Below are 27,336 nucleotides of genomic sequence, written 5' to 3'. Positions count from 1 at the left end.
GGCTAAATTTGTTTTTGGGACAGCAGGTTCCTCATTAGCTCTCCAATTCTCCTTAGCTGGATATTTTCTGTGTTCTGCTTCCATGCACGGCCGCTGTGCTGCCTTTGTCACAGGTTACCTGGTAGCCCTCCGTTGATCCATGTGCTTAAAGCCTGGAAAGCAGTCACCGCCTTCAAGAAGTGAGGCAATGGGCGGAAAGAGCTCCTTATTGCCTCTGGATAAGGCTCGTAGAACCACTTTCTATTGGAAGTCCTCCTCCTTCCGGTCTTGCATACCCTTGGTACCAACAAGGGTCCAGCCAGGCGCCTTTACGGGAAGAGGGCACCTTCTTTCCTGACCCGTCTCTCCCGGAGGTCTGCTAACCGTTCCGGACGTTTTGCGGCCCCATCAGGCACCCGTAGACCTACCTCGGCCTGAAGGGTCACCCCCACCCACCGACTTTCTCGGATGGTGGGTCGCCTCTTAACCTTCCGGGATGCCTGAACCACGCACGTTCAGGATTCCTGGGTCAGGGATGTGGTATTCAATGGATACTGGGTCGAATTCGCCTCCCTTCCATGGGATTGCTTTTTCCTTCCCGGTCCCCCCGTCCACCTCTCTAGTGAAGGCAGTTCGGGGCACGCTCCAGTTCCCTTTCATCCGGGGAGTTATTGTCCTTGTTCCTTCAGGGGAGGTTTTTATTCCAATCTCTTTGTGGTCCCCAAGTAAGGAGTTTTTGTTCGCCCAATCTTGGTTCTCAATCATCTCACCCAGCATCTTCTGCTTTCCCATTCTGAATGGAGTCTCTTCGTTCGGTGCTGGCGTCCAGGGGAGTTTTTATTCCTTGGTGGAAATTAAGGATGCCTGCCTCCACATCCCAATATTTTCCGGTCGTTAGCGGTACCTCCGCCTTGTAGTTCCGGACGGTCTTTTCTATTGAGGCTCTCCACTTCGGTCTGGCCACTTCCCCGCGGGCCTTACCAAGGTCCTGGTGCCTGTGATACCCCTTTTATGGACAAGAGTTGTTCCAGTTATTCCTTACTTGGACGACCTCCTGATCAGAGCTCCAACCAGGGCCCAGAATCTGGAGAGTCTTAGTCTCGACCTCTGGACCTTGTCTCTCTTCGTTTGGATGGTCAATCGAGACAAATCCAACCTCTCTCCTGGGGTTCCAGTTTGACGCGGCCTCTGCCCGTTTTCGACTCCGCCGGTCAATTGGCTGACCTGCTTTTCAGGAGTCCGACGACTTCGGCACCCTGCTCCAGTTTCCATTTGGTTTTGCATGGATGTCCTGGGTCGGTTGGTGGCAGCCGCGGAGGCCATGCCATTCGCCCAGTTTCATCACCTACCTCTTCAACTGGTGATTCTCTTCCGGTGGGACAGGTCTCCATTGTCTCTCGACTGTAAGATCGTTCTATCTCGACAGTCTTGTCGGTCCTTTCTATGGTGGTTTTGTTTTCCCCTTTTTCTTCAGGGGCACTCCTTCCTGTCCCTTCCTGCCAGTCTGTCGGGCTGGGGAGGTGTTTTCAAGGACCGACCGGTCTAGGGCCTTGGTCCCCCGAGAAGCCCTTCTCCCCATCAACATGTTGGGACTAAAGCATTTCTATCTTTGCTTGCTTCTTTGGGAAATTCCCTTTTGGGCGGAACTCAGGTTTCCTGGCCATCTCAGCGATTTTCTTTACGGGCATACTCAGCTGGAAAGTGGTCTTTCTCAGCCGGTCCTCAGCCGACCAAGGCAAGTGGTCCCTACATTCGGAAGAGTCTGCAGTGACCTGCAACCTCTGGGGCACTCCAGGCATGGACCTCTGCGCGTCCCGCCACAACTGAAGCGTTCCTCTCTCTTGGTCGGGCTTTGTCCTACCTTATCTGCTTCTTGGTTGGGCCTTCCTCTCATTCCCAGGGTCCTGAGGAAACTCACAGCAGAGGGCATTCCCGCCATTCTCGTGGTCCAGACTGGCCCCAGCGGGCGTGGTACGTCGTCGCGGTCAGGCCCCTGAACGACTTACCGCTGCGCCTTCCCTCTCGTCCAGACCCCATATCTCAGGCCACCCCAATTTACCGTCTCTGCTTTTGATGGCGTGGCGGTTGAGACCGCAGTTCTGAGGACCCGCGGCTTCTCTTCCCAAGTGGTTCGCACCATGCTGAGGGCTCTCAAGCCTTCCTCTGCAAAGATTTGCCACCATACCTGGCGGTCTTATTTTCATTGGTGTGAGCCTTAGCCCTTTTTTTTTTTCTCAGGTCGTGGTTTTCCTTCCTGACCCTTTTCCCTTTTGCAGTCAGGCTGGCCCAAGGGTTGGCTCTCTGCTCCCTTAAGGGTCAAAGATCGGCCTTTTCCATTCTTTTTCAACATCCTCTGGCGTTCAATTCTCATGTCCAGACCTGCTTCTGGGTGTGGCACCCGCTGCCCCTCCTTATCGGTCCCCTTCTTCCTTGGCACTTACACTTGATCTTAGGCGTTCCTTTTGAACCTCTCAGGGACATTCCTCTTCGCCTCTTTCCCTGGTAGGTGGCGTTCCTTATTCTTCTTCCTCTGTTAGGAGGGGATCAGAGCTGGCAGCTCTCTCCTGCCGTTCTCCCTTCCTGGTTGTTTACCAGGAAAAGTTGTTTTCTGTCCAGGTCCGTCCTTCTTACTTGAGATGGTTTCGACTTTTTCATCTCAATGAGGACATTGTCCTGCCGTCCTTTTGTCCGGCCTTTTCTGATACCAGGGAGCGTTTGCCCCACAAACTTGTTGTGATGAGGGCTGTTCGGACTTATCTCTCAGTCACCTTTTCCTTTCGGCAGTGTGACTCCTTTTTATTGTTTTTCCAGAAGGTCGTCGTACAGGACAACCTTCTTCTACGGCCACCATTTTTCGGTGGATCCGGTCTGCTATTTCTGAAGCTTTCCGCTGCAAGGGGAAGATCCCACCCTTCAGGGTTTTATGCTCATTCCACCCGTTTTATGGGGCACCCTGGGCACTCCACTACGTGGCTTCGGCCTCGCAGTTCTGTAAAGCATCCACGTGCTCGTCTTTGCACACTTTCATAAGGTCCTACCAGATTCATACCTTTGCATCAGCTGATGCTCCTCTGGGCCGTAAGGCGTTGCAGGCGGCGGTGGTCCAGCTGTCCACCTGACTGATTTCCTTACCCACCCAAGGGACGGCTTTGGTACGTCCCACGGTCTGTGTCCCCCAATGGAGCCGATAGAGAAAAGGAGATTTTTATGCTTACCGTAAAATCTCTTTCTTGAAGGATCCATTGGGGGGACACAGCTCCCACCCTTTTTTCTGGTGTCTCTATTTCAATTATCTGTCCGAGGGTGTGTTCAGTTACCTTTTCTTCTGGTTGCTCGGACAGTTTGTGGTTTTTCTCTTGACCTGTCGGTCTTCTCCTATTGCTCTGGGACTAAAACTGATTACCTCAGGTGCCTGTGGGCGGGTATACCCTGCTGGGAGGAGGCGACTTTTCTTGGTTGCCATAGTGTCAAGCCTCCTAGAGACAGCAGCATATACCCACGGTCTGTGTCCCCCAATGGATCCTTCGAGAAAGAGATTTTAAGGTAAGCATAAAAATCTCCTTTTCTTAGGCCTACCAAATTGAGGAGGGGGGAGATAATCAAAACTGCCAGCACCAAAAATCTTGTCTAATTTGCACACAAACTTGCTTAGATGACTTTCAGCACAATATTAGTGTGTTGCAGACATCTTTTAGACATTTTTGGACCATGCTTGACAAGGGAGTGGGGCTTACCAGGAAGTGGTTATGGATGAATCTGGATTGTAGTATAAATGTGCCAAAGAGCATAGCCAGAGAACCCCAGCATGGAACGGGACCAAGTAAGTATCGCTGTCATCAGTGTCACCTGCACTACCTGTCTGTACCGACAGGTTAGTGCGGGTGACACCGATGACAGATTTCCCAGCTGACATGTCCTAGCAACTTGTCAAAAGTTTTGATCGGCGGGTGTCTGAGTGTTTAGACCTCCATCGATCAGGAGAACAAGCGCGGAGAAGTTCAAGGGTTTTGCTATATTATTACTGAGTTGTGAAGTTCAAGATTTTTGCTTTGTCTATGTTCCACATTTTTAGCCTTTTCCTTTCCAGAAATTTGAAACTCTTGTTGGAGAAAGGGGGGCACAGCTTAGTGGCGGCCAGAAGCAAAGAATAGCAATAGCCAGAGCCTTAGTGAGAAATCCTAAAATACTTCTACTGGATGAGGCCACCTCTGCTCTGGATACTGAAAGTGAATCAATTGTACAAGCTGCTCTAGATAAGGTAAGTACAAGGCCCTGAATCAAACACTGATCTGGTCTAGCTCAACTATTGCATGGCTCTTCACATTCATCATTGTCATCTGTACATTCCCACATTTACTCTTAATGTTTGGCAGACTAAAGATGATTTTTCAGCCTACGTAAACAATACGAGAGTTTACTCATTCATCAGCTGACCTCTTGCCCTTTCTCTTGCACTCTTCATTGGGGGACACCGAACTGATGGGTATATGCTCTTGCCACTAGGAGGCGCTGACACTAGGAAAAAAAGTCGGCTCCTCCCTGGCAGGATATACCCGCCCACCTGCAGTGAGGTACTCAGTTTTATCTAGTGTCAGCTAGGAGGTTGACACGGTCTGGTTCTCTCCAGACCTGGTCTTTTTTCTTATTTTCTAGTAAGGGCTGTTTAGTTAGGTTCTTTACTCCCTTTTATTTCACTTTTTCAGGTGGGGCGACAGGAGCATGGCGCTGCTTGTTTCCCCATATGCGGCTAAGGGGCACGGGACATTGATAAATACACCGTCAACCCCTTCCCGCCAACGACCAGCGCCTGGAGGTTGCGGTCCCTGGGTCCGGGTCCCCCACTGCCCCTGCTCGCCCCGCTATCTGTAGCCTGGTATGATGCAGCGTGGCCATAAGCTGGTTGAAGAATGAAGACGCCTGAGGTGATTAGGTGAGTATAAGAAATGGCGTCTGCAGTATGTATCCCCCCCCTCCCTCTCAAGGGTCACGGACGACCACCTAACAGGGACTATGTCCTTTATTGGGATCCTAATGTGTGGGGGCTGTGTTTTCTGTACTGGGACTCTCTACATTCTTCACTGATCTGCCGCTGAGTGAGGGGCTCTTGGCGGCACATGGCTCCGCCCTTCTTTTCCCATGTACCAGCGCGCATTCTGGGGGTTAAAGTGGCGGCTCATGACCTCCTTCCTTCCCCCCCTGAGCCGATGCACGAAGGGGAGGTCAGGCAGCGCATGCCATCCCTCCGGGTTCGCGCACTGCACGGCTCTTATTAAGGCCCACGGGTGCTTACCCGCGGCCTTAACATGTCTTCTCTGGCGAGGTTTAACTCAGCCCCTCTCCGGATCAGTGGCCCGGTAGGAGCTCCTCCTCTCTGGGCCGTCATGACTGTTTCGGCGGAGTTTAGCTCCGCCCCTCTCCTTGGGTGCGGCGCCGTCGGCTCGCTGAACAGGGTAGTTGCATGGGTTCGGAAACCTCTCTCACACCGGCGGAGTTTACCTCCGCCCCCTCACTTCTCGGGAGCGGCACCGCTTGTTCTCTTAGCGGCGCCATCTGCTCCCTGATCTGCGGCCCGGCGGGAGCTCCTCTTCCCGGGCCGTCATTTTGCCTAGCCTCGGAGCTAGGCGGCGGCTTAGCAGGCGCTTCAAAGAAGCGTGTAGTTCTGTGCCGCCACCGCTCTTGAGACTGCCCGCTGTGTCTGTGTGGCTTGGGGGAACTCACGAGGAGTTCAGCCCCACAGAAGCAATATTGACAGGGAGCCGTATCTCAATAATTCTGCAGGGTGTTTAAAAAAAAAAAATTTTAAAAAATTACACCTTTCCTGGTCACGCTGACCATTTGGTGTGTAGTTTGGGCCCTCTTGTGGCCAATTCTTGTAATGCACCCATTTGCTGGTCTTTGGCACCCTCTTGTGGCCGATGCTGGTATTCTAATCCAGCATTGTTAAAGGAGTAGTCCAGTGGTGACCCAGTGGTGAACAACTTATCCCCTATCCTAAGGATAGGGGATAAGTTGCAGATCGCGGGGGGTCCAACTGCTGGGCCCCCTGCGATCTCCTGTACGGAGCCCCGACAGCCCGCGGGAAGGGGGCGTGTCGACCTCCGCACGAAGCGGCGGCCGACACGCCCCCTCAATACAACCCTATGGCAGAGCCGAAGCGCTGCCTTCGGCAATCTCCGGCTCTGCCATTGAGATGTATTGAGGGGGCGTGTCGGCCGCCGCTTCGTGCGGGGGTTGACACCCGCTATCTGGCCGGAGAGCCTGGCCCCCGTACAGAGAGATCGCAGGGGGCCCCAGCGGTCGGACCCCCCGCGATCTCAAACTTATCCCCTATCCTTAGGATAGGGGATATGTTTTTCACCACTGGACTACCCCTTTAATCCTTGTCATGGAACATACGGACACTGCCGGGGCGGGTTGGTTCCAGGGATTCACGTTTTCTTGGAACCCGGGGGTCATATTCCACAATATGCTCCTTTCTTCCACTGGGTGCCATACAATGCGCAAGTTCTCTTGCGTTCCTGCAGTCACTCGGGTTTCTTTTAAGATTCCTCATCCGTCAGGTCTGCTATCCATCCATCTTAGGGGTGTTTTCTTGGCGGTTATGCTGTGGGATCTCCTTCTCCACAGGCTATTGCATTCGCGGCTAGTGCTACGGATTCCTTCATCCAGAGCACGGTCTGCATGGTTGCCTACACCAACTGTCCTACATCAAATGGCCGATATATCTGCGGCTGGAATTCCGGTGCCTCTCTGCTGTGTGGTGTCCTAGGGAGTGTCCGGTTCTCTACTTGGACCATACCATTAAGCAGGGCAGTGTTCTGCATGGTTGCCTACACTGCCTGTCATACTTCAACAGGCTGATTTATCTGCGGCTGGAGTCCCGGTGCCCCACGGCGGTCTGAGTTGCTTCTGGAATGATTCGATGTCTATTATGGACCCATACCAGTAAGCCGGACAGTTGTCTGCATGTTTTCCTGCAACCGCCTCTCACCCGTCACACAGGTGATATACTGCGGTTGGAGTTCTGGTACCTCTCCACTGTGCAAGGTGCAGACGGACCGAATCCTTGCCTACTATGGACTCATACCAGTTAGCCAGATAGTTGTCTGCATGGTTTCCTACATCCACCTGTCACACGGCTGGCATACCTATGGTCAGATTTCTGGTACTTCTCTTCCGTGCAGGGTACAGACGGAACAGCTCCTTGTCTACTACAGACCCATACCAGGCTGATCAGTCTGCTGTTGGAATTCAGGTACCTCACTCCTGTGAGGTGTCCGACGGGGTGTCCCATTATCTCCTATGGACTCATACCAGTGAGCCAGACAAGGGCCTGCATGGGGGTCTACACCGCATGTCATTCATCAAACACCTGAGGTATCTACAGTGGGTGTCTCACTACCCCACTTTTGTGCGTGGTGTTGACGGAATGACTCGTCATCGACTATTGAACCGTACCTGTTAGCCAGACAGTTGTCTGCGTGGTTTCCTATTACCGCCCGTCACCCATCACTTGGCTGACGTTCCTGCGGTTGCGGTTCTGGTACCTCACTATTCTGCGAGGTGTCCGTTGGAGTGTCTCTTTGTCTCCTGTGGTTCCCATTTCGGTAATGATTGACACCGCCCGGCATACATCCACCGGCTCGTTGTCTACTCTGGACCGGCTCGTTGTCTACTCTGGACCCGTCTCTGTTAGCCACATTTCGTGGCTGATGTATCTGTGGCTGGAGTTCTGGTACCTCACTACGGTGCACAATGCCTGCCGGTATTACTTCTCCTCTATGGTTCCATGCCACTATGCCACTCAGTGGTCTGCATTTTCCTCTGCTGCCTGTCACGGCTGACTGCTTTGCAGCTGGAGTTCCGGCTCCCCACTACTGTTAGTGGTATGCTCGGAACTGACCCATAGTGTTCCACGGACCCTATAGGGATGACAGTCATGCATTCCACGGCTTCTCTGCCTCTCTCTGGGGCACAGTTGCTGACTGTCTGATCGTTCCCTTTCTCCCCAAACTTCGGGCGATATTCTTGTGCAGCCTGTCAGTTGTCTACTCGGTTCCGCTGCCATCGGTCCCTGGCCTAAGGGCGGCCGTGAGCATACCCATTTTTTTCCGTAACTCACTGCAGGGTGTGGGTTCTGGGGTGAGGTCCCTACAGATACGTGGGTTTGATATCAGTCGGACATTCCTTCGGCCGCTGGGTTTTCCATTCCACCTGGTCAACCGTTTGGTCGGACCGCACTCTCGTGCCCCACTTTCTGTGGGAGGCTGACTGGAGTCATCTTGGGTGCTCGGGAATCCTATTTCTGTCGGCCTGTTGTTTTTTTGCATGGCGGGTGACTAAATCCAGTCATCTACCATACCTTTCCACTCTGTGGACGGTAGTTCAGGTACCCCGCTGCCAAGGTGTTTTTGGTGCATCACCCCGTGTTGCTCTATGGATTTGTTCCATGCATCACATACTGAGTTGCGGGGTTACCCTGTCCGAAGGCTGGTATCTCACTTCTCTGGGTGTTTTCTGTCTGAGGGACTGGGCTTGCCCATGGTCTCTCTGCCACATGGCCGGAATGTGTCTTCATGTTTTTTCTTTACCACCTGGTCGCCTTCCTCATTCCTTTGAGGCTGCGGATGTGGTTCGATGTCCTTCTCCAGGTGCAGTTCTGCAGTGTGTGTTTCTGCAAGTCTTTGCCGCACCTTTTACCTGTAAGTCCACTGTACCTGCAGGTCTCTGGCTCCACATGCCTTCTTCTTTGGAAGTCGGCGGTCTTCTTGTGTGGCGGTCTTGGTTCCCCACTACTGTCCTGAGATCCCCATGCCTGTGTCCCTACGCATACTGGGGCCGCTCGGTAGGTGTGGAGCCCAGCTTTTCTGTTCTGACATGGGGCCGGCGAGGCGACAGTCAGTTCAGTCTCTTCCTTTGCCTACAGATGTCTTAGGCACCTGCTCTTTTGCCTTTTTTTCTCCATCTGGTTTGGCTCTCAAACTCGTTTGTGTTCTTTTGCCCAGCCCCAGTGCGCAGGCTTCAGACCCCTCTGGAGTCTCCTGGTGCCCCCCCCCCCCCCCCCCCCCCCCAGGAGGCGTTGAGCTGCCTCCTAGGTTTGGGAGCTCTGCCCACCCAGCCCTTGTCCCATGGCCGTGGGGTAGCATTCCCCTTTTGCTGCTGTGCCTGGCGCACTTGCCATTCCCCTTCCATGGGGGGTGTGGTTTTCTGGGTGCTTGGCATGGGTCTTCCGGTGGTTTCTTCACAAAATTTGACCACACTTGTTTTTCCCTCCTCTCGAGGTACTGTGCTGTTGAGTTTTTTCTGCCGCCGAGCTGTTGCTGTCTTGTTGTTCCCCCTTTTTAGGTGGGATGTCGGTGGGGCCCTTGTCTTTTACCAAGGGCATTCAACAGCGTTTCTTACTGTCTGGCCTTGTGGGCTTGCCGGCCGCCCTGGCCCTCTTCCACCTTTTTGGTTGTTTACTGATGCTCACGCAGCCTGGACTCTCTCCTCGGTTGGAGGAATTTGTGCGATCTCCATGGAAGGGTTAGTTCATCGTTCCCTTCTTTGTTGGTCAGTTGCACCACACTGACACCTAAGTTTTCTGGCGCACTCTTTCCTGCGCCCAGACCCTGGGGGTCACAGTTGGGTTCTCCTTTCTGATCCGCTTCGACCACAGGGTGTATGAATTGTTGGCCTTTGGCTTTGTCTCTGTCCTTGGATGCTGTGGTGTGCCTTCTTTTCAGGCAGCTCTTTCAGCTGCACCTTGGTGCTGGTCCCGATCTTGGGCAGGCGTTCTGTTTTGACCCAGTTTCACCGCTAGCCCATCAGGCGGGGCGGTCCTTTTCTCCACTGCATTCCTTCTCTTTTCATGTTTTTCTCTAGAAGCGGTCGTCTGGGGACTTCCGCGGACGTCTGTTTCCTTGCTCTTCAAGGGTTTTCGTTTTCGAGGTGACCCAGCCATATTCAATTCTTGTCTGGTTCCCCCAGAGGTCGGCCTTTTCCTTGGGGTCCTAGTCCATCTTCTGAACGGGCGTTTTTCCGGGAGCTCAATTTCTGGCTTGGGTTTGTCTCCAGCCTGGGGGCTTGTCCACGGGCCCCGTGGACACGTGAGATCGGTCTTGGGACTGATTCTTTCTCTCTGGTAGTTGTATTTTTCCCACCCTAGGGGACTGCTTTGGTACGTCCCATCAGTTCGGTGTCCCCCAATGAAGAGCGCAAGAGAAAAGGAGATTTTTGTACTCAACGTAAAATCTCTTTCTCGTAGCTCTCATTGGGGGACACCGTTTCCACCCATTTCTTCTTCCTTTCTCCGGATTCTTCTTTCCAGTTATTGAGTTGTCTCTCCGGGATTCCTTACTTGGGTCCTTCGGATGTATTTCTTGTTGGCTTCTCCTACTGCTTTGTGACAAAACTGAGTACCTCACTGCAGGTGGGTGGGTATATCCTGCCAGGGAGGAGCCGACTTTTTTTCCTAGTGTCAGCGCCTCCTAGTGGCAAGAGCATATACCCATCAGTTCGGTGTCCCCCAATGAGAGCTACAAGAAAGAGAGATTTTACGGTGAGTACAAAAATCTCCTTTTTACACTGGTCAGTCATCGAAACAAGCGCTTCTTCAAATTAATAACCCATAATCAACCTGTGTTAAAGACCCTTAATGTGCATTTTGTACATGAAACTAAATGTAATTTAAACTTCTTTAAGATGTAGAAAATGTTTTGCTTTGGAGGGGTTTTATTACCTCTTTTTACATGTCATTACAAATAATTTTTTTTCTTTTTGGCTGAATACAAAAAAATATTTTCCTCCTTGTGTTATTTATTTATTTTTATTTTTTTTCATGTCGTTCTGTAATCACTTACAATGCATACATTGTATGCATTAAAGAGAATCTGACAGCTAGTTTCACTGCACTAAACCTAGTATACTGGGTTATAGTGTGGTTGAAGAACTGTAAAATAAATGGTTACTTAGTTCAATCAGTTGTTTATTTGCAGTTAGGCTTACAGTGGGCCCAGTGCGTATTGCAGGCAGGGAGACGGCTGACTGAGCTCCATATATATGCTCTATATTCCCCGTTCCTCCATATTATGCTTATGAAGGCCACCGCTGAGCAGTCTACACAGATAGCAGAGCGCTCACCCGTGGCCACAGCACAGCAGTGCATAAGGCCATTAATAGAATAACTTTCGAGTTAACAGAATAAACCATGTGTTAACAAGTAAAAAAAACTCTAAGGTATATTCATATTTGTTGCATTATTTCTTAGGCCAGTAAAGGACGTACAACAATTGTCATTGCCCATCGTCTCAGCACAGTTTGGACAGCAGATTTAATTGTGGTATTACAAAACGGCATGGTGTCTGAGCAAGGGTCACATTCGGCACTAATGGAGATCAAAGGAATATACTATACACTTGCGACAGCACAGGTAGAGTGTCATACCTACATTATAGTAAATAGCTGGTCCCTTCATGTCAAAGATGAGAAAACAGAAGGATGTGTTAACAGAGCAAAAAAAAATGCACTCTTAACAATGTCATAGGTAGACATACTGTAAAACCCATTAAAGGGGTTGTGCGCTGCCCTGCCTTTCAGAGCTCCGCACGCAGTTCATTACTCCGAACGCTGTGTGCGGGTTTCCGTGTTCGCGTCCGCCGGGCGTGACGTCCGCCCCCTCTACCAAAGTCTATGGGAAGGGGGCGCGACCGCTGTCATGCCCCCTTCCCATAGACTTTCGTTGAGGGGGCGGGCATGACATCACGAGGGGGGCGGGCGGACGTCACGCCCGTCGGCCACGAACACGGAAGCCCGCACACAGCGTTCGGAGTAATGAACTTCCAGACGCTGCGTGCGGAGCTCCGAAAGGCAGGGCAGCGCACAACCGCTTTAAAGGTATTAAATTAGTAGGTTAGCCTTATGGAAAAATGTGTTGACACTATATGCTAATATTTTACAGTTTATACAAGGAACAGAAGATAATAAAGAGAGAAAAGAGTCAGTAAATGGAATTCCTGATAAAACATTGACAATAAAGTGTCCCAATTCCCCTCTGAAAAACAACATTAAAGAGGGCAAGAAGAATGAAGAAAATGACGCTGAGAATGAGGAAGAGGTAATGCCTTAAAGGGGTAATCCAGTGTAAAACTTTTTTCAACATTTCTTTTCTGTCACATCCACAGCGCTCTCTGCAGAAACCTCTGTCCATTTTAGGAACTGTCCAGAGCAGAATATGTTTGCTATGGGGATTTTCTCTTGCTCTGCACAGTTCCTGACATGGACAGAGGTGACAGCAGAGAGCACTGTGGTCGTGACAGAAAAGAAATCCCAAAAGAAAATAATTTCCTCTGTAGTATACAGCCGCTAATAAGTACTGGAAGGATTAAGAATTTTTAATAGAAGTAATTTACAAATCTGTTTAACTTTCTGGCATCAGTTGATTTTAAAATATAAATAAATAAAAATGTGTTCCACCAGAGTACCCTTTAAATATCTACTTTTAAGTCCAGTGTACTGTTTACTACATAAAAAGTTCCATTGGTACATAATAAGTAATGCAATTATTCCAAAACAGAAAGCAGCCACCCCATCAGAACATTCTAACTAGAAGAAAAGGATCCAGCAGGGTTATTGTCAAATATTATCCTCTTTATTCGTCCTAAATGTTAAAGCAATCCACATACAAACAGAGCTATTAATGCATTTTATGGTCTTATGTCGTCTTAATCATAAGCAATACATATAACATTTTCACGGCTTGTGGCTTGCTTTCACATGACCAATAAAGAGGATAATATTTAAAGGAAATCTGTCATCAGAATCACCCGCACTAAACCTGTTACATAGGCTTGTAGTGCGGGTGATCCTGATTAAAACATTTCTTACCTGGTTAAAAATGGTTCAGCTGTTCTTCAGATATCTATATCTTTAATTTTCTGTTATTCCCTGGCTTGGGACTCAGTGGGAGGTCTTATCATCTCGGACTCGGCTATACGTCATTCTAGCTGGGCGGAGCGGCCGCCCGGCTCATGAATATTCATGAACTTATCTTCGTAGTCTAACTCCTTTTTCTAGGTCTGGTGGGGAGGGCCACGCATGCGCCACGTTCCGTACACGCGGAAGCGGCGTTCTCCCCCCGTCTTTTCACTCATGCAGCCCGTCTTCTTGTATTGGGCTGCAACTCGAGTGAAACCGGGGGGAGAACGCCGCTTCCGGGTGTACGGAATGCGGCGCATGCGCAGCCCTCCCCATCAGACCTAGAAAAAGGAGTTAGACTACGAGGATAAGTTCATGAATATTCATGAGCCGGGCGGCCACTCCGCCCAGCTAGAATGACGTATAGCCGAGTCCGAGATGATAAGATCTCCCACTGAGTCCCAAGCCAGGGAATAACATAAAACTAAAGATATAGATATCTGAAGAACAGCTGAACCATTTTTAACCAGGTAAGAAGCGTTTTAATCAGGATCACCCGCACTACAAGCCTATGTAACAGGTTTAGTGCGGGTGATTCTGATGACAGATTTCCTTTAAAGAGAACAGTGCTGGATCCTTTTCTTCAAGCAACGCAATGTAGTTACTTTCTTGTAGATTAATTATATAAGTAAACTATAAAATTATGTTCAAAATGTGCTACTCATGGGGATGATAGGTGTTTTAGTACAGGTTAGCTGGGAGTAGTAGTACCTTGGAAATATACATGGGAATGTCACATGGCAGGGTGGAATAACTAACCCCAGAGTCGCCTGTAAACCCAACGATCCTTTTGTCAAAGGTTTTGTTCACTTGGTTTGAAGTACAGGTATGTGTACTCTGGACACTTGGAACTTTACTGGACATTCAGTGCAAATCCAATTATAACAGTCTTTTCAGCACAGAGCAACATGTTACACGGTTTTAGCAGATGAGTGAGAAGTTGGTCACTGTCCCTTAAAGAGTTGCTTTACCAGCCAATATACTAACTGAAAAGTCTCTGGTATGCTTTTCACACGTGTAAGTGGTTTACTAGCAGTGACGTAGCTATAGAGGTAGCAGTCGCATTGGGGCCCTTGTGCCTTATGGGGCCCCAAAGCACAACTGCCCATAAGAGACCAGTATTATATTTGGCATATGGTGCCCTGTTGCAGATTTTGCATCGGAGCCCAAAAGCTACAAGCTATGCCTCTGTTTACTAGTATATACCAGTTGAACACCTAGTTTCCTATATAGGTGTGGAAATAAGTGCCTATATATAGGCATATTTTTGCACCTTACTTCCTAAAAGAAGTCCCTTAAACAATTTGACTCCTTTTGAAACTAAAGTTAAACTGTACTGCATCAGGAGTTAAGTAAAGTTATAGTAGTTCACCAAAACCCTACCAATCAAAGTATTCTTCCTGGGCTTCGTGTAAGGGAACAGCCAGCTGCTGTCACTAGGAGGCTTGACACTATGGCAACAAGAAAAGTTGGCTCCTCCCAGCATGATATACCCGCCTCCAGGCCACTGAGCTAATCAGTTTTAGCTTAGTGTCTAAGGAGGTAGACACTGGTCTGGAGTTCTCTCCAGACCAGGTCTTATGTTTTATTATTTTCTAAGATTTAGGGATGTGTTAGTTTTTTATTCCATTTTCTTTCCTGTTTTGAGGTGGGGACTCAGGAACTGCGGCTCACTGTTTCCCCATTGCGATTGAGGGAGCACAGACATAGCGTTGTGTACTGTCAACCCCCTCCCGTTAACGGTCAGCGCCTGGGGTTGTACCTCATGGGTCCGGGTCCCCCTATCTCCCTGCTCGCCTCGCTCGCACATGGTAGCCTGGCATGATGCAGGTGACAAAGCTGGCTGAAGACTTCATGAGGTAAGTTCTTCAGACAGAAGGTGCTTATTTTTCTCCCTTTTCTTGCAGGTTCTAGGATTCTGCATCCTCTGGAGGCCCCCATACTTCAGCCCACTCCTCTTTATTATTATTTCCCTGTCATGTGGGGAACCCTTTCAGGCGGGAGGTATTGGGGATTTTCACTCAGTGGGGGACTGCATACAAATCATTGGTGTAGGACTAGGAGGGTGTCAGAGGGGTTTAAGCCTCCCTTCTCTAGGGATGTTGTAGCCCCGGCGCCTTTTCACAGATGCCGACAGCAATTACTTTCATTTCACACTGCTGACTCCTCCTGCGCTCTCAGTGAGCGTGGCCCCTATCTCCGACCATATCGCGCCAGAACTCAGCCCTGCTCTCCTGTTGGCAACTGCGGGCTGCCGGCGGTGTTTTTACTTTATGTGTGGCGAGAACGCCATTATAGCCCGGCCATTTTCTTATCTCTTGCCACGGGCTCTGGTCGGGTTTTAGTCCCGCCCACTCACGGCCGCGGGAATCTCTATTCTATTATGCGGCCAGTCTTTTCTCTGCCTATCAGCGCTATGACATGCGCAGATGAGTTTTTTTTTTTTTTTTAAGGCCAATGAGAAGCTCCTTGGCCAGACTAGCCAGGGCCCAGATCCGGCCCCTCTCTTCTCTTTGGCTAGGCGTTCTGTCTCCCTCACTCTCTCTCCTCAGCTGTTCAGCGCTCTTCACAGCTGCTTTTTCACTGGGGACACACATATACACCAGGGCAAGGTTGTTTCTGGGTGTGCTGTTTCCTTTTGGATATGGCTGAGCCCGGAATTGTCTTTCCTTCTGGACAAATAGCAAGGGCCCTGGTCTCCTATTATTCTTACAGGGGCTGCAATTCTACCATGCCCAGTTCTGCGGAACCCACTTCTTCCGCCTGTACCACTGCTCCCCCTACTATCCCCTCCCCGACTTGGCTACAGCCTTGGAGTGGTCCTCTACGCTGGCCCTCCGGAGGGTCTCGGTCACATTCTCCCTATTCTACCGCTCTTGCAGGCATAATAAGGGAGTGTTCTCCTGGGTCTTCTGGTAGGCACGGTCGCTCCCCTCATAGGGCTAGCCGCTACTCCAACTTGTCCAAGGCGCCTCTCCTCCGGAGGACGCTTCCGTGATTACCGCTCTCCAGACCGCGTACCAGGTCAGTCGACCTCTTCCAAGACCACCTCTCACATTCTTCACCTGGAGAACTTGTGGGTGAAGTTTCCGATTCGGCCTCTGATTCAGAGGACTGCACGGATATGTCGGACATGGAGCACTCATTGGTTTCGGCCATAAGAGACGCCTTCCATCTAGAGGACCCAGGCACTACGGACGTGGCTCCAGAAGTTTCCTTTCATCGTGCCCAACCTCCAGGGCTGCCTCACCTCGTTCCCATTTACCTGGAGAACTTGTGGATGAGGTTCTGATTCGGCCTCCGACTCAGAGGACCGCACGGTTATGCCTGAAGTTTTGTACTCATTGGTTTCGACCATAAGAGACACCTTCCAGCAAAAGGACCCAGGAACTTCGGACGTGGTCCAGAAGTTTTCTTTCATCATGCCCGACCTCTTCCAGGGCTGCCTCACCTCATTCCCATTCACTTGGAGAACTTGTGGATGAGGTTTCTTATTCGGCCTCCGACTCGGAGGACCGCTCGGATATGCCTGATGTGGTGTACTCATTGGTTTCGGCCATAAGAGACACCTTCCATCTAAAGGACCCAGGAACTTCGGACGTGTCCAGAAGTCTCCTTTCCTTGTGCCCGACCGGCACCCAAGTCTTTCAGTTCTCTCGCTGAATTTTACGCCCTGCTGGTATCCGCCTGGAGGCACCCTGACAAGAAGTTTCAGGAAACTAAGAAGGTTCAAGCGTGGTATCCTTTCGCCAAGGACCTCATTGTGGACCTCCTCTCCACAACTGGAGATTTTCTGTTATGGAATTTGAGCGGCTCAGTGGTTGGCACTGTAGCATTGCAGTGCTGGGTCCTAGGTTCAAATCCTGCAAAGGAGTTTGTGTTTCCTTTGCCTTCATGCGCCAAAAAAAAAAGCCACTGTGCTTCCTTTGCCACAAGCTACCTGGTAGCCACCGTCCCTCCATGTGGCTTAAAGCCTGGAATGCGGACGCCGCCTTCAGGAAGTGAGGCGACGGGCGGAAAAGAGTTCTTTATTACCTCTGGATAGGGCTCACAGAACCGTTTTCCGTCGTAAGTCCTCCTTCCGGTTCTGCGGAACTTTGGTACCAGCAAAGGGTACCAACAAAGGGTCCAGCCAGGCGCCTCCACGGGAAGAGGGCTCCCTCCTTCCGGATCTTCCGGACTCATCACTCCCGGAGGTAGACTATCCGTTCCGGAATGTTTTGCGGCCCCATCAGGCACCCGTAGGCCTTCCTCAGCCTGAAGAGTCGCCCCCACCCGCCGACCTTTTCTCGGGTGGTTGGTCGCCTCTTACTCTTCCAGGATGCCTGGACCACGCACATTCAGCAAGTGATCCCTACACAGGAAGTAATTATCCCGGTTCCTTCAGGGGAACGTTTTCAAGGTTTATTCCAACCTCTTTGTGGTCCCCAAGAAAGGTGTTTCTATTCGCCCAATCTTGGTTCTCGAGTATCTCAGCCAGCATCTTCTGCTTTTCCATCCCGAATGGAGTCTCTCTGTTTGGTGCTGGCGTCCATGGTTCACGGGGAGTTTTCGTGCCTCGGTGGACATCAAGGATGCTTGTCTCCACATCTCATTATTTCCCGGTCATCAGCGGTACCTCCGCTTTGCCGTTCCGGATGGTCATTTTCTATTGATGCTCTCCATTTCGGTCTGGCCAATTCTCTCCGGACTTTACCAAAGTCCTGGCGCCTGTGACAGCCCTTTTACGGACAACAGTTGTCTCCTTGATTCCTTACTGGGACGACCTCCTGATCAGAGCTCCAGCCAGGGCCCAGATCCTGGAGTGTCTTAGTCTCTACCTCCAGACCTTATGATCCAACTGCGGACCAATATATGGAGGGTTATTTAAACCAATTCACCAAAAGATCACCGAAGTGATCCACTAATTCCCTATATTTCCCATATATTTGTTGAAAAGTATAATCTTTATTAATTTCAAAACACCAACAAAAAAGGAGTTAAAATTTTGCAGTGTATCTCTCCTCCTGTATTATTAATTATCTGTGCCAGCCAGGCATCACCTATTATCTACCTGTGTGTACCTGCAGTGTACACACGGTTAGTGGAGGAGTCTACACTGTATATTAAAAAACCTATCCTATGCCCCCCTTGAGGGGGGCATAGGATAGGTTTTTTAATATACAGTGTAGATACCTCCAGACCTTGTCTCACTTCGGTTGGATGGTCCAACCGCTCTCCTGGGGCTCCAGTTCGACGCGGCCTCTGCCCGCTTTCGACTCCGCCGGCCAATCGGCTGACTCTCTTATCAAGAGTCCGATGACTTCGGCACCCTGCTCCAGTTTCCATTCGCTTTTGCATGGATGTCCTGGGTCGGTTGGCGGCGGCCGTGGAGGCTGTGCCATTTGCGACAGGTCTCCATTGTCTCTCAACCGCAAGATTGTTCTCTCTCGACAGTCTTGTCGGTCCCTTCTACAGTGGCTTCGTTTCCCCCCTGCTTTTTCGGGGGCGCTCCTTCCTGCCCCTCCCTGCCAGTCTGCCGGGCTGGGGAGGTCTTTTCAGGGACCGGCCGGTCTGGGGCCTTGGTCCCCCAAGAAGCCCTTTTCCCCTTCAACATGTTGGGGCCTAGAGCAATTCTTTCTTGCTTGCTTCTTGGGAAATTCCCTTTTGGGCAGAACTCAGGTTTCTGACCATCTCAGCTATCTTCATTCCGGCCGTCCCTGAGATGTGGTCTTCTCGGCCGGTCCTCAGTCGTCCAAGGCGAGTGGTCCCTACATCCAGGGGTGTTTGCAGTGATCTGCAACCCCTGGAGCGCTCCAGGCGTGGACCTCTGCTTGTCCCGCCACAACCGAAGCGTTCCTCTCTCTTGGTCGGGCTTTGCCCTACCTTATCTGTTTAGTGGTCGGGCTTTTCCCTACCTTATCTGTTTCCTCCCCTGCCTCTCTTTTCGAGGTCCTGAGGAAACTCACAGTGGGCGTTCCCGCCATTCTCGTGGCCCAGCCTGCCCCCAGCGGGCGTGGTACGTCGTCGTGGTCAGACTCCTGAACACCTTCCCTATCGTCCAGACCTCCTATCTCAGGTCTCCTGTGCCACCCCCATTTACCGTCTCTGCATTTGACAGCGTGGCGGTTGAGACAGCGGTTCTAAGGACCGGAGGTTTCTCTTCCCAAGTGGTTAGCACCATGTTGAGGGCTCACAAGCCTTCCTCTGCAAGATTTACCACCATACCTGGCGGTCTTATTTTCTTTGGTGTGAAACTCAGACTTTTTTCTCCGGTCGTGGTTTTCCCTTCCCGACCCCTTTCCAGTCGGGGCTGGCCCAAGGGTTGGCTTTCAGTTCCCTTAAGGGTCAAAGGTTCAGCCCTTTCAGTTCTTTTTCAACTTCCTCTGACTTTCAATTATCATGTCCAAACCTGGTTCAGGGAGTGGCACAAGCTGCCCCTCCATATCAGTCCCCTTCCTTCCCTTGGGACTTACACTTGGTCTTAGGTGCCCTGCAAGGTGCCCCTTTTGAACCTCTCAGGGACATTTCTCTTCGCCTCCTTCCCCGGAAGGTGGTGTTCCTTATTGCTCTTACCTCTGTAAGGAGGTTGTCAGAGCTGGAAGCTCTCCTGCCGTTCTCCCTTCCTGGTTGTTTACCAGGACAAGTTGTTTTCCGTCCAGGCCCGTCCTTCTTACCTGAAATGGTTTTGATTTTTTTAATCTCTGTGAGGACATCATTCTACCGTCCTTTTGTTCGGCCCCTTCTCATTCCTGGAAGCGTTTGTTCCACAACCTGGTTGTGGTGAGGGCTGTTTGGACTTCTCTCACTCTTTCCTTTCGGCAGTGTGACTTTTTTGTTTTTCCAGAAGGTCGTCGTACAGGACACCCTGCTTCTATGGCCACCATTTTTCGATGGATCCGGTCTGCTACTTCGGGAGCTTACCGCTGCAAGGGGAAGATTCCTTCAGGGTTTTGGCTCATTCCACCCATTTTTCGGGGCTTCCTGGGCCCTCCGCTACGTGGCTTTGGCCTGGCAGTTCTGTAAGGCGACCGCATGGTCGCCTTTGCACACTTTCTCAAGGTCCTACCAGATTCATGCCTTCGCATCAGCTGATACTACTCTGGGCCATAAGATGTTGCAGGCTGCGGTGGTCCAACCGTCTACCTGTCTGATTCCTTACCCACCCAAGGGACGGCTTTGGTACGTCCCATGGTCTGTGTCCCCCAATGGAGCCGATAGAGAAAAGGAGATTTTTGTGCTTACTGTAAAATCTCTTTCTCGAAGGATCCATTGGGGGACACTGCTCCCACCCTTTTTCTGGTGTTCCTATTTCATATTTTCGATTTATCTGTCCGAAGGTTGTTCAGTTGCCTTTTCTTCTGGTTGCTCGGACAGTTTGTGGTTTTCTCTTGACCTGTTGGTCGTCTCCTATTGCTCTGGGACTAAAACTTAGTAGCTCAGTGGCCTGGAGGTGGGTATATCCTTTTCTTGGTTGCCATAGTGTTAAGCCTCCTAGTGACAGCAGGATATACCCATGGTCTGTGTCCCCCAATGGATCCTTTGAGAAAGAGATTTTACGGTAAGCACAAAAATCTCCTTTTTACAAGCCACAGCTCTAGTACATACACAAGCAAAGTAAAAGACGCTGTTTATTGTGTAGTAGCCGTGCTTTGTTACTGCCGCTCATCACATATTAAAGTGAATAGGAGTTGAGCTGCTGGAGCCCAGCACAGGCACTGCACAGAGAACAGAGCTGTCTGCTTCCAGCTCTGTTACTTTGTGTATGCTGTAGCAGCAGCTCGAGCAAACAGCTGATGGGTACTGAGTGTCAGCACCCCACTGATCTAATATTGATGACCTATCCTATCCATCAATATCTTGTGACCAGAAAGCCCCTTTAAAGAGTACCTCTCATGATCTTGGTAAATTTTATAATCCTCCCAGTTCACTGCCCCCATCATGATAAACCACCCCCTGCCTTTATTTCTATTATTTTTTTTAGTTTTTTACGTTGATATTGCTCTGTATTTTCTGCTCAGTCTCAGTCAGATTCACAGACTGGGAAGGGGCGTTACCCAGCAAGCAAGCATGACATCATCTGAAGCCATACAGGGGAGAACTTCCTCCTTCATTCTGCTACAAACAGCCCAGAGCAGTTCAATGTGAGATGAGCTCTGATTGGCTAAGGCTGCACCTCCCCCCCAGCACCCCAGACTGCATTTCAGGATTTTGGACTTCTGCCAGGGCAGCAGGAGTCCAAAATCTGTACAAGAGATGGGGAGAAATGTGTTCTGAACAAGTAGGGAGATGCCTAGTGGCAGCTTTTTTAAACACAAATAAAACATAGAAAACTTAATTTTTTTTAAACAAAGCATAGCAAAAATTTGTTTTAATGAGAGTGCCCATTTAAGTATATTAATATCTGTTTTCTATTTTCTTTTTCCAGGACAGTCCTCCCAATGTTTCCTTCTTAAAACTTTTGCAACTTAACAAGTCTGAATGGCCCTATATTATGGTTGGAACTATTGCATCATTAATTAATGGGGGAAGTCACCCAGCATTTTGCATTTTTTTTGCCAAAATTATTGCTGTAAGTAAATTAGAAGATGAAAATACTATAAACAAAAAAATAATAAATGACTCCTTAACCTTAGTATGAATGTAAAAATAAAACCACTACTACCAAGTCTATATGTTGGTAAACCTATCTATATAGTTACTGGAGAGTTTTCAAAAGTTTGGTTCTGCCGGTTTGTCGACCTCTGGTAAAAAGTTCTGGTTCTGACTGACCTAGTGCTGTCCAAACCTGTACTTCACCAATAGCCCCAAAACATGTATATAACTCTGTCTAATATAATTAAAAGCCATGTTTAACACTGTTAGGTCACCTAGGAGTGTATCTAAGTACTTTTGAGCTGTTTTTAAGGCAAAGTTTATTATAAATTTACAGCAACAGGTATGGAAATGGGTAAGCAGATGGTACCCTCTGGTAACTAACAGTTTGAAGAAGAACACATTGCACTAGTGAATTTGTTATGCTTTTTAAAATAAATGTCCAAAAACTATCCTTTTTAGGAGTAGCAACAGGTTGCGTGCCTAGAAAGAGGAAATGCAGTGTCTTTTGGGGCATAGCAACAGGATTGGCATTCTAGAAAGTGCACTAAAGTGACACAAAACCCTCTGTGCACTGCTTTTTTACAATTAGTGTAAATCATAAAACAAACTAAACTTCCAATTAAAACAGGTTTTGCACTAACAGAACAGATGAAGATCGCTCTTCTGCATTATTACAACTATTATATATGTGGGGTCCTACACCTATACAGTATGTGTTGTTCACTGCTTAGTGTCCCTCACAGAAAGCTTCACCTAACACGTTTTCTCTGAAATGGCTGATGAAGCTATATGCATAGGTTATTATAGTGGCTTTGAAGTCACCCCTATGCTGCCTGGCTTGGAGAGCTGTTAGAAAGGCATTATGGGATACCCTGAGGTCATGTGATCACTCCTCCTTCTCCTTTTTACTATGTGGCTGATGTTATTTTAGCAGGTTTTGTCCGAATACTTTACAGTGAATGTGTAATCAAGAGACATTATTTAGGTTACAGATCTGTACACTATCCTGTCAATACTGAACCAATGCACCCTATAAATACCAAGAAAAAAGGACTGGAGAATATATGCTCCACATAAAGCCCAACTAGAACAAACAATATTTTTGAAGAGCAGGATGCTGTCATTCTATAATGTTATGATATATTTTAGTCTTTAGACAGCTTATTCCATATTACTGTCTTTTTTTTCCCCTCTGCTTTCTATTTTCCTAGCATTTAATATTTGTTCTTGTTTTGACAGATTTTTGGATATGATGATCCGGATAAGATAAAACGTGAATCTGACTTATATTGTATAATGTTTGTAGTTATTGGTGCTGTGTCCTTTTTTACTTACTTCTTACAGGTAAAGTTGTTGTTGTTTCTTTTTGTAAAATAAATTCTAATAAGTAAAATGTTGTCTATAAACCCAGCTTTACTGTTTTGAGTTCACTGCCAAGTCAATGATTTGCCCTCCTGCGGTTCAGAGTCTGGCATTATCTAAGACAGACTGTCTGCCTCTCATCATTGTGGGATAATAGTCGCTGTTCATAATGTGGAATGCAATTACAGTGGTATACTAAAAGAAAATTTTAGGGGGGGGTTCTGTGATAAAATTCCTATAATAAAATAGAAATAAAATAAAATAGAAAATATTTATGATAGTATTTCTGAATAAGTAAATATTTTTTTTTATTAGGGTACGTTCACACGAGCGTATTTTCTGCTGCAGATTTGCTGTAGCAGATTTTGCTACCTATTAAAGTCGATGGGTAGCAAACCCTGCAGCAGCAAATCTGCAGCAGATCTGTGCAAAACATACCCTTAAATTGTTTTTTTCATTCTAGATCTTAACATATATCCATCATATTTATCCCGCTTCTTGAAGCCTTTTTATTGGTTTATTGTGTTTATTTTTCTACCTAGCTGTATACACAGTAGAATGACTACTTGTTTTAAATTGTTTTAAATTGTCTTCAATTGTCATTAATGCATTTCTTCTACTTATCAGGGTTTCATGTTTGGAAGATCAGGAGAAGTTCTCACTATGCGCTTAAGGCATATGGCCTTCAAAGCAATGTTGCGTCAGGTTAGTTTGAACATGAAAACTCCATATCTGGTTTGAGTTAAAACATCAGTAAATCTTTTCTCTATCGGCTCCATTGGGGGACACAGACCGTGGGTGTATGCTGCTGTCTCTAAGGAGGTGTGACACTATGGTAATAAAAAAAAGTCAGCTCCTCCCAGCAGGATATACCCGCCTTCAGGCTATGAGCTAGTCAGTTTAAGCTTAGTGTCTGAAGGAAGTGGACATGGTCTGGATTTTCCAGACCAGGTCTTCTGATTTTTTATTTTCCTAGTATAGGGACGTGTTAGTTTTTTATTCCTTTTCTTTTCCGTTTTCAGGTGGGGGCTCAGGGACTCCGGTTCCCTGTTTCCCCATTGTGAGTAAGGGGGCACAGACATTGCGTATATGCACTGTTCACCCCCCCTCGCCAACGGTCAGCGTCTGGGTGGTACCTCATGGGTCCGGGTCCCCCTTTTTCTTTGCTCGCCTCGCTCGTGCATAGCAGCCAGGCGTGATGCAGGGACAAAAGCTGACTGAAGACTTCACTGAAGACTCCATTAGGTACGTTCTTCTGACTGAGGTAAGTACTCCCCCCCCCTTTTTTCTCCATAGGTACGGACTCGCAACCTCTGGAGACCCCCTGTTTTGGCCTACCTTCATTTATGGGGCTTGTTTATACAGAGGCTGCACGTTATGCTGGGGGAGCAGTGGCACCTGAGGGGGCATATCTTATAAGGCACCTTACTTTATGGGGCATATAGTATGGAGCACTTTATTATGGGGTGTGTGGTTTCGTGCAACTACTGCAGCGCCTAATTTGCGGCTGTCAGCCGCGGCGCTGCTCCGGGCCGGGCGCTCTCAGCGCCGGCTTACTTTCGTTATGCTTACAGCGCCTTATCGCGGCTGACAGCCGCGGCGCTGCCACGAGCCGGGCGCTTCAGCGCCGGCTTACTTTCACTTTTGCCGGCAGCCTCTGCCGGCGTTTTTGCCACCCGCTCTATTCCCCCGAGGGGATATACGGCTAGGCAGATGCGCTCGGGACAAGGAGCGGGCGCCATGACAGTTCTTCTTCGGCCCTCTGTAGCTCCGACCACTGGGCTTGGAGCTCTCAGAGGCACGAAGCAGCGACCAATCAGTGCCGTGGGTGCGATTTTCTATGTGAAGGGGTCTGTTACTGCGTGCCTTGCTTCAGGCACGCCCCTCCCTCCCTATTGGCTGGCCTTTTCAGTCTCTCTGGCTGCACGGAGCGATTTCTCCTCACTGCAGCTAACAGGGGACACATACCAGGGTGAGAAAGTTCCTGTCTTCTTTTTTCTCACATTATGTCCGTACCCAGAGCTGTTCCTCCCTCCAAACAGAAACCTGGGAATTCAGTGACTTATTATATCTGTAAGCACTGTAATACCAAGATGTCTGGCTCTGCTGAGCCCTCTTGCCCTGCCTGCTCCACTGCTGCCCCAGACCCCCTGGTGCCCCCTGATGCCCTTTCGGTCCCAGTGGGTCCAGCCGCTCCTCCAGCCTGGGTTTCTTCCCTGACCCAGTATATGGCTGACTTGACCCAAGTCTCCCGTTCGGTGGCTGAGGCCTCCCGGGAAATGGTGTCTGCCTTGAAGGGGTCTTCCCTGCACAGGACCTCTGAGAGGGCCCGCTCCTCATCTCCCCACTCTCATAAGCATGCTAGGGGTGCCTCGTCTGACTCTTCCATTGAGTCTTCTGATAGACGTGAGTGTTCCCCTCGTGGGTCCCCCCCCCCATCTTCTGGGCACAAACGTCGCTCCTCCAGAGGACGTTCTCGGAGTCGCCGCTGTGCTACGCCAGAGCCGCGTAACCGGTCTGGGTCACCCCCCTCCAGGACTGCCTCTACTCGTTCACATTCCCCTGGTGAACTGATGGACGAGGCTCCCGAGCTGGCATCTGACTCAGAGGACCGCTCAGACTCAATTGCAATGGTGAACTCATTGGTGACAGCCATAAGAGACACCTTTCACTTGGAGGACCCAGGATCTTCGGATGTCAATCCAGGAGTATCCTTTCATCGTGCTAAGCCAGCACCTCAAAGGTTCAGCTCTCACGCTGACTTTGACGACATTCTGGAATCCGCATGGTAACATCCAGACAAGAGGTTCCGGGAATCAAGTCAATTCAAGAACGTTATCCATTTGACAAGCACTTTGAGGGAGGTGGTTTCCCCTCCCTCAGTGGATCCACCAATCTCCCGGATCTCTAAGGCGACTACACTGCCTCTGGCAGATACCGCTGCCTTCAAGGATCCCACGAACAAGAAGGTAGAATCTTTAGCGAAGTTTGCTTCTGAAGCAGCTGGCTCTTCTCTCCTTCCCATCTTTGCCTCGACATTGGTCTCCAAGGCCCTGTCGGAGTGGTGCCAAAAGCTCCATCAGGATATCTCAGCGGGTTCCCCCCCTTAGGATCTATCTGCTCTGGCTCTCCTATGCGCTAAAGCTGGGGACTTTCTGTGCACAGCTTCCATGCAGTCAGCCCGTTATTCTGGCTTTGCTGTGGGTCACATAGCGGCTCTCCGCCGCTCTATGTGGCTTAAAGCTTGGAATGCGGATGCCGCTTCCAAAAGGTCTCTCACTGAGCTTCCCTTTATGGGTGGCCGTCTTTTTGGCAAATGCCTTGATGAGATTATTTCTGAGGCAACGGGAGGTAAGAGTTCCTTGTTATCTCGAAATAAGCCTCGCCCTACTTCCCAGAAAAAGTCCTCTTCCTTTCGGTCCTTTCGGACCTCTGGCCCCAGTAAAGGGTCCGGGCAGGCGCCCTCGCGGAACAAGAAGGTTCCCTTGTTCCGCGCACGCCCGTCTTGGAAGTCGGACTCCAACCGGTCCGGCCGTTTTGCGCCCAAATCGGGCAACCCCAAACCCACTTCTGCATGAAGTGAAGCCCCCACCCGCGGTTTCTTTTCGGGTGGGAGGTCTTCTCTTGTTTTTCCGAGACATCTGGACTTCACACATTCAGGACTCTTGGGTCAGGGATGTGGTGTCCAACGGTTACCGGATCGAATTTGCCTCCCTTCCGAGGGATCGCTTTTTTCGATCCCGGGCCCCCCGGTCTCCTCCTCTGGCGAAGCAATTTCGAGCGGCTCTCCAATCTCTGCTTCTCCAGGGGGTTATCGTCCCCATTCCTCCAGGGGAACGTTTTCAGGGTTTCTATTCAAATCTTTTTGTGGTCCCCAAAAAGGACGGTTCTGCGCGACCAATCCTAGACCTCAACCGTCACCTTCTCATCCACCACTTCAGAATGGAACCCCTCCGTTCGGTGGTGGCGTCCCTGGAACAAGGGGAGTTTCTTTCATCGGTGGACATCAAGGATGCCTACCTCCATGTGCCAATATTTCCGGGCCATCATCAGTACCTCCGCTTTGCGGTTCCGGAGGGGCACTTTCAATTCGTGGCCCTTCCCTTTTGTCTAGCCACGGCTCCTCGGGTCTTTACAAAGATCCTTGCACCAGTGATAGGCCTGTTAAGGTCGAGGGGGATCTCGGTGATACCCTATCTGGACGACCTTCTCATCAAGGCTCCAACCAGAGCCCAGACCCTGGAGAATCTGGACGTCACTCTCCACACTCTGACTCACTTCGGGTGGATGGTCAACCGGGACAAGTCAGTCCTCTGTCCTACCCAGTCTCTAACCTTCCTGGGACTTCGATTCGACACGGCCTCTGCCCGAATTTGTCTTCCGCCGGACAAATGTCTGGCGCTCCAGTCGGTGGTCCGCTCCCTTCGGACCCAGGTATCATTCTCCATCCACACTTGTATGGAA

The 27,336-nt window shown here is 49.7% G+C and overlaps 1 protein-coding gene across 7 annotated transcripts in view; it reads left to right on the top strand.

The window, feature by feature from the left end:
* Positions 1–27,336, top strand: part of LOC130273250 (ATP-binding cassette sub-family B member 5-like) — a 192,478-nt gene that overhangs the window by 134,038 nt on the left and 31,104 nt on the right. For 6 of the 7 annotated variants that reach the window (XM_056519727.1, XM_056519726.1, XM_056519723.1 and 3 more), the window contains 6 exons: positions 4,067–4,237; positions 11,228–11,389; positions 11,918–12,073; positions 21,341–21,484; positions 22,750–22,854; positions 23,500–23,577. In XM_056519727.1, the coding sequence (XP_056375702.1) occupies positions 4,067–4,237; positions 11,228–11,389; positions 11,918–12,073; positions 21,341–21,484; positions 22,750–22,854; positions 23,500–23,577 (816 nt within the window). The remainder of the gene's footprint in view (positions 1–4,066; positions 4,238–11,227; positions 11,390–11,917; positions 12,074–21,340; positions 21,485–22,749; positions 22,855–23,499; positions 23,578–27,336) is intronic. The other variant, XM_056519729.1, reaches the window with a different exon arrangement.

The sequence above is a fragment of the Hyla sarda genome, chromosome 5 (genome assembly GCF_029499605.1).
Source record: "Hyla sarda isolate aHylSar1 chromosome 5, aHylSar1.hap1, whole genome shotgun sequence".
Taxonomy (NCBI): Eukaryota; Metazoa; Chordata; class Amphibia; order Anura; family Hylidae; genus Hyla; species Hyla sarda.
The sequence above is the reverse complement of the archived record's forward strand: the minus strand, read 5'-3'. Positions and strand labels throughout refer to the sequence as shown.